The sequence below is a fragment of the Simochromis diagramma genome, unplaced genomic scaffold, assembly GCF_900408965.1.
Source record: "Simochromis diagramma unplaced genomic scaffold, fSimDia1.1 OVJJ01000208.1, whole genome shotgun sequence".
NCBI lineage: Eukaryota > Metazoa > Chordata > Actinopteri > Cichliformes > Cichlidae > Simochromis > Simochromis diagramma.
The window spans coordinates 1,872,035-1,885,747 of record NW_024386789.1 but is presented as its reverse complement, the minus strand read 5'-3'; the positions used below and the strand labels follow the sequence as shown (position 1 = coordinate 1,885,747).

The window sequence follows — 13,713 nt, the reverse complement described above, 5'->3', positions numbered from 1 at the left end:
CTCAAAGTCTTCCTCTAACATAATATCCCATATATTTTCTCTATGGACTTCAGGTCAAGCAAACTGGCTTGCTAATCAAACAGTAATAACATGGTCAACAATTTATTTGGTAGTAGTTTTGGCATTGCTGCTGTGACGGCCAAATCCATGGCCACACTCTAAAGTCGGTAACGCTTGTGTATTTTCATTTCTTCATTTGAACACAATAACACATTTTAGTTTCCAATAAGTTTATTGATTGGTTTGGATACATTTGTTCCATTTGTAAGCGTGCACATTTAGGTTATGTATTCATACCAGTTCATTATTTTGTTTGACTTCTGACTAACTACTTACCTGCCATCATCCCTGGGAGTTGCCGGACAAAAGGGGGTGGACAGGGTTTGAAACCACTAAATACAAAGAGCGCTAATTGGACCGCACCACCACTTCCTGCTGAAGGGAAGAATGTGTATTTTCTTTAATTTAAAAAAAGCTTTTGTATTTGATTAGATATTTGAGTTTAGTGTTCAGTGGTTTTGATTTTCTTCTTTGGTGTTTAGTTTATAAACAAACCAGGCGGTACTGCATCATTTTTGTGGTTTATAATTGTGTTTTGTTTAGTTACCCCTCGTGTGTCATAGTGGTCTGATCCCTTGTGTGTCATTTCCTGTTTAGGTCAGTTATGTTTGTTTGGGCAGTTGCTTGGTTTGTTAAGGTTGCAGTCTTTGCCTGAGCTTCGTTTTGTTTCTTTGATCTCTTTTATGAGCTCAACATTTGTTATTTTTGTAAATATGATTTTTGGGGTTAAATAAATGGAAACCCTATTTTCTATTCATTCCTCCTGCTTTTTCAACTTGGTCCATCACAGTTGCCATGTGCTATGCCTTGCTGGAAAAGGAAATCAGCATCTCCATAAAGAATGTCAATAGATGGAGGGCTCAAAAATGACTAAGCTGATTGTGGATTTCATCAAACACACTGAACCACCAATATGAGAAGATAGTATGGCACTCAAAATCACAGACTCCCACCGGACTTGTATTCTTAATCTCTCTGGTGTTCCTCTAGAGCAGCGGTCCCCAACCTTTTTTGCGCCACGGACCGGTTTATGCCCGACAATATTTTCACGGACCGGTCTTTAAGGTGTCACGGAAAAATACAACAAAATAAAACTAGTACTGCTACTGAAAAGTAGAAGAGTTATTCATAACACACGTGAAAAGACCCAGGAAAACCGAGTTAACGATAAAAACGATAACAAAATAACGCTGAAAACTGATAAAAACCCTGAAAACCATACATTTCACACCTGAGCCTCAACTCTCGCGGCCCGGTACCAAACGACTCACGGACCGGTACCGGTCCGAGGCCCGGGGGTTGGGGACCGCTGCTTTAGAGTGTAGGTCCTTGATTTTTAAACACAATATTGACTTTTGTCTAAAAAGAGAACATTGGGCCACTGAACAACAGTCCACTTACTTTTCCCCTGAGCTCAGATAAGATTAGACTTAATTAGAAATGCAAAGGTCACAGCTCTTTTTCAGAAGACATCAATGTGTGCTACCTCTTGATGCACTGACAAAATCCTCACTCCACTCCTTGTAATGCTCTGGAGGTTGGAACCATCCCTGTTGCTTGTACATATTTTCCTGTGACACTAATTATTAACTAATTGTGGTAGTGTGGTTAATAATAATTACTTATTGTGCAAATTCCCTGCTGACTCGGCCTCAGGATGTCTAGAGGCAAGAACCAAGCGCACCCAAATGAGCGCATCAGTGATCATGTGCGCATCACGCAGAGGGAGAGTGAGGGACGAAAAGCAGCAGCAGAGCATGGCAGTTGTATCTCAGTTTGTGTGATTCCGTGTGCGTTAATGAGACTACCACCATGCTTATAGTCACCGATACTGCACCTGCCACAATTATAAGTGCATATCTGGCTGTATCATAGTTGGATTTATCCTGGCAAGCCCTGCTGTAACCAGTTCTTCTGTGAAGCTTCATTAAAGACGGTGAACTAAACTCCTGGACTGCTGCAGTCTTTCTGACCGAAGACTTAGGCCAGACTTGTATACCCAGCACTTCCAGTATATATATATTCTACACTTATTATTAATCTCTAGCTCAGTTCCAGAGCATGCCTTCATCCTGTGTTGCTCACCTCAAACCAACCGGCCGTGACAGATGGCCGCCCCTCCATGAGCCTAGCTCTGCTAAAGGTTTCTTCCTGTTAAAAGAGAATTTTTCCGTCCCACTGTTGCCAAAGCGCTTACTTAATTGAATTGTCCCCTCCAGTCCATCTTCCATTAATATTCTTTGACACAGTACCCTGTGAACACCAAGCCTTTTTAGCCTTTATGACTGTCAAAGCAGCAGTATTCTCCATCACTGAGTTTACTAGTACTGAACTATATATGCTGGTGTACTGTGCCTCAGATAATAGTATTGAAATACTGACATCAAAAACACCCAAGGGTAGAAACATCCGTCTGATACATAATAAAATAAGAAAAGGTTCATAGATCTGAATCAAATTCTGTACCGTAGTCCTTGCAGGGCCATCAGGTTGAGGTAAGGTGTGTTGTTTGCCCTCTCTTCGAGCTGATTAGCATCCAGATCACCCCAGCCAATGTCATCTGCCAGTATGATGATGAAATTGGGTTTCTCTTTGGGTTTATCAGCTGTGGGTCCATGCTGGGACACTGTGTGGAGCAGCAGCCCGAATAGCAGCATTGCAGCAAGAGGAAGCTGGGGTGTGCCCTCCGCCATTTTGAATCAAAACCTGCAAAAGATTACTTGCAATTATAACCTTAATTCCCCAAAAAGGGATGCGTTGTAATAATAAAAACAGAAAGCAATGATCTACAAATCTAAAAGCCCATATTCTAATCACAATAGAACAAATAGAGCAAAGAAAACATATTTCACAAAGACTGTTTGTTCACTTTGAATTGTATGGCAGCAACACAGAGACTGAAAAGGAAGGAACAAGACTGAAAATCAATATGCTCGTGATAGCTCCTCCGTCATGGTCGTGGATCTTTTGACTCAGCATTTTGAGTTATGGACTAAGATTTATATTGTTTAGTGTTCTGAGTTATTAGTTCTAATTTTTTTATCCATGGATTGTAGATATCAATGGTGTGCTTCTTTGTTTTTATCCTTAGGCTGTAGTTTAGTTCTTGGTTTTAGTTTGTTTACGTTCTCTTCCTTTTTGTTACGTCTCCCTCTGCATTTCCTGTGACACCTAACACAGAGAAGTCTCCTTTTCTGCGTTCAGTGTTCTCCCATTTTAGTTACTTCCTGTTTTATTTTGGTAAACTTTATCCCAGGTGTTTAGCCTTCGGCTTTACTTTCCCAAGTCTTGTTTCCGTGATTGGTCCCAACTATGCTCCCACCTGTTTGGTGGCTCCCACCTCCTGTACAGGAGGAATGCTGACCCACATCCACCCATCCACATTAAGGGGACGGCTGTGGAGCGTGTGAGCAGCTTCAAGTTCCTGGGAGTCCACATCTCCGAGGATCTCATCTGGACGACCAACTGCTCCAAGCTGGTCAAGAAGGCTCACCAGCGCCTCTTCTTCTTGAGGACTCTGAGGAAGAACCACCTGTCCTCAGACATCCTGGTGAACTTCTATCGTTGCACCATCGAGAGCATCCTGACCAACTGTATAACAGTCTGGTACGGGAACTGCTCTGCCTCGGACCGGAAGGCGTTGCAGAGGGTCGTGAAAACTGCCCAGCGCATCGCCGGAGCACCACTTCCTGCCATAAAAGACATCTACAGGAAGCGGTGTCTGAAAAGGGCTGGGAAAATCATCAAAGACCCCAGTCACCCATCACATGGACTCCTCACCCTCCTGCCCTCTGGGAGGCGCTACAGGAGCCTCCGGACTAAGACCACCAGGTACCGGAACAGCTTCTTCCCCACAGCTGTCAGACTCCTGAACTCTGCCTCCTGACATCTGACCCACGTTAACACATGGACTGAACATACACACACCCACAATGGACAACTGTACCCTCAAACACACAATAATAACATGGACTGAACCACCACTCACAACCACTAGCACTTTATATAGCCTCTGTAGAAATTATCCACATATCTCACTTATCTTAACTGCACTACTGTATAGCTCTGTGTAAATAATCATTCTGTACATTCGATAATTTTTAATCCTACAACTGTTTACAACTTGCATAGTTCCCATTTCTGTATAGCTGTATATCTCAGATTCTGTAAAGTTATTTATTTCATATTCTGTATAGTTTTTCATATTTATATCCTGTTCATAGCCTGTACATAGCTTGTACTCACTACAGCCTGTACATACTTATAGTTATAGAATATTCACAACATACTTCATACCGTGTACATTATAACATTCCATAATAGACCCATTTCTGTAATATACTCACATATCTATATTATTGCTAATATATATTGTAATATATCTATATCACTAAAGCACTTCTGGATGGATGCAAACTGCATTTCGTTGCCCTGTACCTGTGCATGTGCAATGACAATAAAGTTGAATTCTATTCTATTCTATTCTATTCTATTCTATTCTATTCTATTCTTTCCCACTTGGTAGTGTGTTGTCCTTGTTCCACGTCCACTAGCGATTATCGGTTGTTGATTATTAGCTCAGCTTTTGATGTAAGAGTTCCATAATAAACCTGCCTCTGGAGCTTATTTTCTATCAAGAGTCCTACATTTTGGTCCACATACTTCCCACCACACTGCCAAATCGTGACAGCCTCAGGAGGAAGTGCATTAAAATCTGCATATGCAGGTTAAAGCTCTACTGTACAAAGCAGAACCAGTGTTTGCACATGATCCAGACACGCTGCTGTCTGCTCTGGGCAAAAGTGAAGTTAAAATGGACTCAGGCAAAGTGAAAAACTGTTCTTTGGTCAGACAAATCAAAATTTGAAATTATTTTTGGAAGACATGGACATCAAACAAAGGACTATCTGGCTTGTTATCAGTGCTTGGTTCAAAAACCTGCAACTCTAATGGTACGTGGATGCATCAGTTCTTATGGAATTGTCAGCTTGCACACCACAAAAAGCAGCATCACTGCTGAAGGGTATATACAAGTTTTAGAGCAACATCCAGATTACATTTTTTTCAGTGAAGTCTTTGTATATTTGAGCACGATGAAGATAAACCACGCACTGCAACGATTACAGCAGCATGACTTCATAGGAGAAGAGATCAGGTGCTGAAGTGAAGACCTTTCACCAGCTGAAAACATCTGGCACACCATGACAGGAAAAATATGACAAAAACGACCCAGTACAATGTGACCATATTTCTCTCTCAAATGTCCAGCAGCTGGTCTCCTCAGATTATGAGCTGTTGTTAAAAGAAGACTTGATGCTACAGAATGGTGAACATGCTAGACATCCCTGTGTATCAACACAGCACATCAATAATACAGCTTTATTAACTAGTATCAGGTATTGACCAGTGCTACTAGTTTTAAATCTGAGTGTTGTGACTGTTGTGCAGTCTAGGATCAGAGTATTATAAACTAGCATGGACCAAGATGCCGCTATGTTTAAGCTTCTATGGAAAATTACTAACTACATTTCAAGATTTTGCAGAGTAAGCTTACACAGAATAAAGAGATCAGTCGATCCAAATTACCTTAAATCATTTCAAAACCTGTTACATATCCTGTAATAAGAGACGCTATCTCTCTAATCATGCAGGTAGTGTTCCTGTTGCAACCCACTTTTCATCAAAGCAGCCTAGTTTGTTGAGGGCAAATCAGTTAGCCTCTGATCACGACCCGTGCTCGACTTTCTGCTTCATCACACCAGCACGTGTGATGTTTGTCTAGTTCCTAACAGTTTTAAGATGGTGTCAGCATTTGTGGTTAAGAATTAATCAACAAAAAAGCTGAAATTTTATAGGTGCATCGAAAGAGTCATCAGTAAGCCCACTGGGTCAGATGTCAGTGAGTAAAATCTTTTGGCATAGAGCAGCAGAGTTAGTGCCTTGGACAGTATGTGTTTAAGTGTTTTTTAAAGAATCCTTAAGAAAAAAACAAGTATTACATTATGTATGAATGGACAGTGTAACTGTAGAAGGATACCCTAAAAAGTGCAATCCTTAATTCGGGTAAATGGCAGTCATCACTTTTTAATCAAACAAAGTTTAGGGATTTAAAAAACAAACAAACAATAAATCTGTACTTTTCTGATTTGACAAAACGTTTTTCAAATATTCAAGCCTGAGGTTGGGCACAAACTCCCTGTCTGTCTCTCTCTCTCTCTCTGGCCAGCTATTAACTCAGAGCACCGCTCAAACAACTCAACACCCCAAGTTAAAGAACATTGTGTGTGTATGTGTGTTTAGTTTGCCGGGGTACTATGAAGAACTGGCTGCAACCAGATCTCTTTAACCCCTTCTTCCACCCCCCCACCCCGTTCTCGTTCATGAATGTCAGCTTTTATCTGATACAGCATGCTTGTACACGTGCTTACATATATGTAATATATGTGAGTGTGGGTGTCTGTGTACACGTGTGTGTCCTTGTGAAAAAAAAAAACGCCTGTGGAAATATGTGCACCATAAGTTAGCTTAAGTTTGGAAGTTCATTCACGTCGCTCGCGCGCCACTTACGGGATTAAAGCAACGAGCGAAGACAGGACCCTCTGAAAGTAGCTTCTTACAGGTGAGACAGCTCACTCCGACTTATACAGCCATGTCATACAAACGAATACGTTCGCTTTTAATTAGCTACTTCAAATAATTATCCGGCCAACACGCGACGCACAACGCGACGCACAAATACTTACAAACTATTTGTGAGCACTTATTTAGATGTTATTGCCCAAGGGTATCACGCGCCCCCGCAGACGGACCGGATTGCGTCAGTCGCACGAGAACGGACCGTTGGGGTGGGGCACCCAAAGGTTAACATTACCACTCGCATCTCTAGCTCTTAATTTAAAATTATTTCTTTACAGCTAAATATTTTTCAGTGGTCAATTTCCGGCTGTAATTAAACCGTTTATGTTATTTAATTTTATAGCACATATATATCACATTTCTCTATTAATTCGGATCCACACAAAGACGATAAAGGTTAAGTTATTTTGTTATTTACATACTAATGTAGATAACCTAATAATTATCCTTATTGCTGTTTTAGAGGAGCGGTGCTTCAAAGGATAGTTGCAGATTTTTGTCAGAATCTGCAGATTATACAGTACAAATAAAATGTTCACGTTTCTCCAACGTTGTCTTCTCAACAGTTTCACTAACATCTACACGGGATGGCCAGGAAGCGTTCGCGATGTCTTCTCGGGCGTCTGTCTTGTGTCAGTGACGTAAAAGACAGATTCAATGCGACCTGACCGTTCACACAGCAGTCGCTTTCTAAAACGTCAGACATGTATCTATGGAGTGCCAGGACTGCCATAATGCATTAATTAAATACACCATTAAATAATTAATTAAATGTGGCAATAATTAATTAAAATTGGGATTAATTAATTAAATAAATAGTTATGACACATGTAATTAATTAATTATTGACACATTTAATTAATTTTATTAGTCACATTTTAATTAATTATTGACACATTTAATTAACTATTGACACATTTAATTAATTATTTAATGATATATTTATTTATTTCATTTTGGCAGTCCTGGCGCCTATGGAGTGCCAGAACTGCCATAATGAATTAATTAAATACACCATTAAATAATTAATTAAATGTGGCAATAATTAATTAAATGTGTCAATAATTAATTAAAATGTGAAATACATAAATAATTAATTAAATGTGTCAATAATTAATTAATTAAATGTGTCAATAATTAATTAAAATGTGATTCATACCACATGTATAAAGTGTGTCATCAGATCGGATTTGAATATTAATATTCGGAGTTTGGCCTTTCAACCTGGATCATACCATGACCATCGCGATTTATCGGATTTGTGCCGTTCACACTCTCATACATGAGCGGATTGGGCGCACAGGTCCAAAACAATTGGATTTGATGCACTTTCGCCTGCAGTGTGAACGTAGCCTAAATGACGATTATATCCTTCGGGATTAGTTTCGTCATTTATCAGTACGCACCATTTGTACTGATTAAACATTAGTTAATTTGTTAGTAAATTAGTTAAATGTTGACCTTTAAAAAAACAGTTTATTAAAATCAGTTTTATTTATATATCACCAAATCACAAAAACAGCCCCCTTGAGGGGTTTTATATTGTAGTTTACCCAATATATATATAATATATATTATTACAACAATAATAGAGAGAAAATCCCAACGGTCAGACAGTGGGAAGGAAAAACTCCCTTTCAAGTCAAGTCAAGTCAAGTCAAGGAAGAAACCTCTGGCAGAACCAGGCTCAGGGAGGGCAATCCATCTGCCACAACTGGTTGAGGGTGACTCACCAGCTATTTTATTAGGTACACAAGACCAAAAACCGAAAACTATCTCCCACACCATTACACTACAACCACCACCAATCTTTTATGTTGTTTATGCAAATTCTAACTCTACCGTGTGAATCAAGACTTATCTGACCTGGCAACATTTTTCCAATCTTCTATTGTCCAGTTTGGACATGAGTGACACCCAGTGTGGTCTTCTGCTGCTTTAGCCCATCTGCTTCAAGGTTTGATGTGCTGTTCATCCATAGATGCTTATTTGCATACCTTGGCTCTAACAAGTGGTTACGTTATTGCTGCCTTCCTATCAGCTCAAAGCAGTCTGGCCAATCTAATATGACCTCTGTAAAGCCCAGAGATGATTGTGTGGGAAAATCCCTGCAGACCAGGCCATCTGGCACTAACAACCATGCCAGGTTCAAAGTCAGTTAACAAGCAGTTTATCTAATAAAGGGATGTGTAAGCATATGCATAAAATTAAAATGTTAAAGGAAGATTCACTGAACAGCTTAGTAAGTGTCACAAAATATATGTTAAAATGTTTTTTTTAATTTTATTAGTCCTTTATTTATCCAGGTAAAAAATCTCATTGAGATTAAAAATCTAATTTTTAAGAGAGACCTGGCATCATGGCAACAAAAGTCAAAATATGATCCACTTGTGTGTGTTTGCTTTTGCATGTAATAATAAATGCTTTACAGAAAAGAATACAGAGTAATTGTGTGGCTCAAGAGTTGGGAGTTCGCCTTGTAGTCGGTTCGAGCTCCGGCTTGGACAGTCTCGGTCATTGTGTCCTTGGGCAAGACACTTCACCCGTTGCCTACTGGTGGTGGTCAGAGGGCCCGGTGGCGCCAGTGTCCGGCAGCCTCGCCTCTGTCAGTGCGCCCCAGGGTGGCTGTGGCTACAATGTAGCTTGCCGTCACCAGTGTGTGAATGTGTGTGTGAATGGGTGGATGACTGGATGTGTAAAGCGCTTTGGGGTCCTTAGGGACTAGTAAAGCGCTATACAAATACAGGCCATTTAACATTTAACTGAAAATTTACAGCAGGTGTACAGAATGCCATAGTTGTTTGTTTGTTTGTTTTTCAACAATATATGACATGTAATATGAGAAGCCTGTATATCAAAAACAGGATTTACACTATGCTTAACATACCAGCACAGCTTATGAAGGCTAGGTTCAGAAATTTTACAAAATCTGGTAGGAGGGGGATACTTACACAACAGGTTTGCAGCTCTGGAGAGTTATGAGGTCAAACAAACCACGCTGGAGATTATAAATCCAAACACAGGTAGGTTGGGAGACCTGGGAATCCCATAAAAAATACTCAGATGCATGGAAAATGTATAATTCCTGCACATAATTTCACAAAGGAGCTGTATTTCTATATCACCTGGTGGTACATTTAAGGATTTAGGATTTAATCTGTCATTATTGCTTCATTTTTTCTCCCGTTCTTACAAAAATAAAAACATATTTGCTCAGCTTCATTAATAATTGATCAGGGAGAATGGAGAGACTGAACTTCAGCGGCTGTTGCCTTTCCCCCTCCTGACCATCTTTGGTTGCAGCACTGCCAGTGTTTGTAAATTAAACAGATGTCCGTAAGAATGTACAGAGAGACTTTATTTAAGAGGCAAGCAGCTAAAGAAAGACCGATATAAAAGAGGGTGTAACACTATATGAACTTCTACTGGAAAGACCAGCCAGTTATCAAGTCAGCTGATTTGAGTAATTTGACAAGGATCAGGCTTACCACCTCTTACTCAGACTGTCTGTGATCAGAAGAGGAACACTTCAAAAAGCTGTGACTCAGTCCTCACAGAGCTGAAGCTGGCTTTTGTGCGGCAAGGCAAGGCAAATTTATTTGTATAGCACAATTCAACAACAAGGTGATTCAAAGTGCTTTACAGAGACATTAGAAACCAAAACAAATAAAAAGCATGATTTAAAATTGATTAAAACAAGCAAACAAACTAACTAACTAAACACACACAGGTACCTACAGCACCACAGCAGCGCGTGCGCCCCCTGATGCTGGATCGTTTATTGCTAGAAGAAGAAAAAAGGCAACTCGCTTCTCCTTACATTTACCCCAGGCTGCCGAACCCGGAGAGCAATTTCCAGTTTAAGATGAATTTTCCCCGAATGCGTCATTAAAGTATTCCTGCCGGTTTGTGTGAGCGAAACGGAATTGTGGGTTTGATCTGTAATTACTTACAGCGAGTCCCGGCCAGTGTCCTGCGGCTATGGGCGCATTCTCGTTCCGCTCGCGTTGACGCGTCAGAGCGCCTCTACAGTAACAGTCCAGCATTTGTTGCTACCCTACTTTGTGTTTTTGTCTTAATTCGATCATCCATTCAAAGTACGCACATTTGATTTATTATTATTATTACTTTTTTTTAATTGATTACTTTGCAGTTATGCTAATCCGCTGTTTTTCTTTCCAGGGCATGGGATTGAGTGGTTTCTTGGGGCCCAATGTGTACTCGGAGGTCCCCGACGGTGGCTGGGGATGGGTGGTGGCTGTGGCATTTTTCTTGGTGGAGGTGTTCACCTATGGCACCATCAAAAGCTTTGGCATCTTCCTCCAGAACTTGATAGATGAGTTTGGAGAGACCAACAGTCGAGTCTCCTGGATTGTTTCCATTAGTGTGTTTGTCATGGCATTCAATGGTAAGCACATGTGTTGTTGCTATGTGGCTGCAGCTTTAAAAAAACTTAACATTACATGCGTACAAAAATAACATTGAAATAATGAGAATCGCTGTACCACTTAGCACCTTTTGCTTCCATGATGACCAACCGGTTTGGCTTTCAACTTGTTGTCATGACTGGAGGACTGCTTATTACTTCTGGCACCATCGCCACCATCTTTACCAGCTCCATAAACCAAATCTACATCACCTACGGATTAGTTGCAGGTATTCATTTAGTCACTTTTTCACTACTTTTCCACTTCAAAAAACTTTGCACACAATGCTGTTATTCTTTGAATTTCTTGTACATATTTATTCAACTGTGCAGGCATGGGTTACTGTCTGACCTTCCTCCCCACGGTGACCATCCTTTCTCAGTATTTCAACCATCGGCGATCTCTGGCCACTGCTGTCGCTTCTACTGGAGAGTCCCTGTCAATGTTTGCTTTGGCACCAGGTGGGATGTTTTTTATAAAGACGCTTTAAAGACAAGTGTGAGTGACAGGGGTTAGAAAAAACGTGATTAATATTCCCAAATAATATCAAGAAAAGATTACAGTTTGCAACAGTTTCAAGATCACATTTTCATTTCATAAAAGCCAGATCTTGAACATTACATACTTAATACTCGTGCAGATTTGTTTGTGGACACTCATGGAATGCCTCTTCTTCCCTCTTAGCCTTTGCAGCATTAAGGGACCATATTGGCTGGAGAAATACCATGGCAGTATTAGGAGCTTTGCAAAGCGTCATCATCATCTGTGGCGCATTGCTTCGGCCGATAATTATTAAACCCAATGAGACGCTGAAACCAGAGGCTGACACCTTAACCTTAAAAGATCTGAGCAAACATAATGACTGTACAGAGGGCACAACTTCAGGGGTCTCTGTGACAAACAAGGCATTCTCTGATCAAAATACCTTCTGCAGTTTGACTAACGAGCTAACTACAGGCTCTGTGAGCACTGCAGACTCTGGTGTTCAGTCTCTAAATGACACTGACAGTGGCAAGCAACAGGAGACATCTTTACCTCACAAAGAAGCAAAGGTGGAGATTGAACGGGAACAACTGGAAGAAAGCAAGGGAGAAATAAAAACATCTGAAAAAGAGGAAAAAACAAGCAGAGATGCAGAAAAACAAGCGATGAAAGAGGAACTAAACAATGCAGCTGACAAAAAGTTTTCTGAGAACAATTCCAAACTCTTGGACTTCTCCATCCTCAAAGAGTGCAGCTTCATTTTCTATTCTCTCTTTGGACTGTTTGCCACTCTGGGCTTTTTCGCTCCACAGCTCTACATCATCCAGCTGAGTGAGAGTCGAGGAGTTGAAAAGGACCACGCGACCTACATGCTCTCCACCATAGCCGTGGCTGAAATCTTAGGCCGATTCTCTATCGGATGGATCCTCACACGGAGGCAGTTTAGGAAGAAGAAGCTTTTGGTGCTTTTAGCATGTGTGATTACACTGACTGTGGTGCTGGTGGGATTTACTTTGGTCACAGAGTTTTACGGCCTAGCTGTGTGCTGTGCTCTCTACGGGTTCTTCCTGGGAACTGTGGTGTGCACCCACATTCCTCTGCTGGCTGAGGATGATGTGGTGGGCATAGAGAGGATGACTTCAGCTGCTGGCGTCTATGTTTTCATCCAGAGCTTTGCTGGGCTGGCAGGACCACCACTTGGAGGTACTGAGGAATGACATATTTACTGGACATAACCTCCAGGATCAACTTTACTACAGATGATACTATATCTTAAAACAATATATATTTTAGTAGTGAAAAACACACATGTTCATTTATGGGATTTATGGGAATCTTATACTTGTAGTTACAACTCATAATCTTGCAAAATACACACACACCAAAAGTATAAAGTTTGGCTGGATCATCTAGATCAGGATATTTGATTCAGTCCCTGCAGAGCATGACAAGACACAATGCAACTGCTTCCAGCCTTTGTTTAAGATGAGTACATAGACCTTTTGACAAGCTGGCTTTTTAGTTCTTACTTCTACCTCTATTCTCCTTTGCTCCTCAGGCATGCTGGTGGACATGACCCATAACTATGGATCAGCCTTCTACTCTTGTGCAGCTGGCATGGCTCTGAGTGCTTTGTTCCTGGGTTTGGTGAAGCCTGCTAAGAGAGGATTTTCCTGTATGAGGAGAAGACGCTCTGAAAGCAATGCAGCCCACAAGGAGGAGAGTGAAGAGCAAACTGAGGAGAACTAGAGATCCAAATGATTTCTCTGACTTTGACACTAAGTGATGTAGAGGGTGTTTTACCTTTTAAGCTGATGTAAAATGAGAGTAATAAAGGGTTCAAGCCATAGAACGGTAGTTAAAGGCTAATGCTGATAAACTGTAACAGCATGAATACACTGAAGAGAAAGACGCTTACTAAGTGCTTAAAATCTGCCTTTGTAGGTCTGGTTTCTGAGAGCAATCTCAAAATTTTTTAGACCACAGTATCTAAGTAATAATTGTGCCTTAATTACCTGATATACCAAACAGTGTTTTTAACAGTGTCAGTACCTTTAAATTATCTTTGAAGAAGCTTCATTTAGTCTTGCACTTAATGGATGGCAGT

General features: G+C 40.6%; 2 protein-coding genes across 8 annotated transcripts in view; one reads left to right on the top strand and one right to left on the bottom strand.

The window, feature by feature from the left end:
• arsg (arylsulfatase G) overlaps positions 1-10,672 on the bottom strand; it is a 20,645-nt gene extending 9,973 nt beyond the window's left edge. For 2 of the 6 annotated variants that reach the window (XM_040023264.1, XM_040023269.1), the window contains exons 1-2: positions 6,628-6,794; positions 2,527-2,766 (exon numbers count right to left, since the gene is read on the bottom strand). In XM_040023264.1, coding sequence (XP_039879198.1) covers positions 2,527-2,753 — 227 coding nt within the window. In that variant the 5' untranslated portion in view covers positions 2,754-2,766; positions 6,628-6,794. The other 4 variants (XM_040023266.1, XM_040023265.1, XM_040023268.1 and 1 more) reach the window with 4 other exon arrangements.
• On the top strand, positions 6,180-13,713 carry LOC120728400 (monocarboxylate transporter 7). Of its 2 annotated transcripts, none has more exons than XM_040023262.1 (6): positions 6,180-6,679; positions 10,879-11,104; positions 11,209-11,352; positions 11,456-11,584; positions 11,808-12,809; positions 13,165-13,713. In XM_040023262.1, exons 2-6 carry the CDS (start codon positions 10,882-10,884, stop codon positions 13,353-13,355), a joined length of 1,689 nt encoding a protein of 562 aa, XP_039879196.1. In that variant the 5' UTR covers positions 6,180-6,679; positions 10,879-10,881; the 3' UTR covers positions 13,356-13,713. The 2 variants fall into 2 exon arrangements, with proteins under 2 accessions (XP_039879196.1, XP_039879197.1); XM_040023263.1 differs by lacking the exon at positions 6,180-6,679 and adding an exon at positions 10,430-10,793.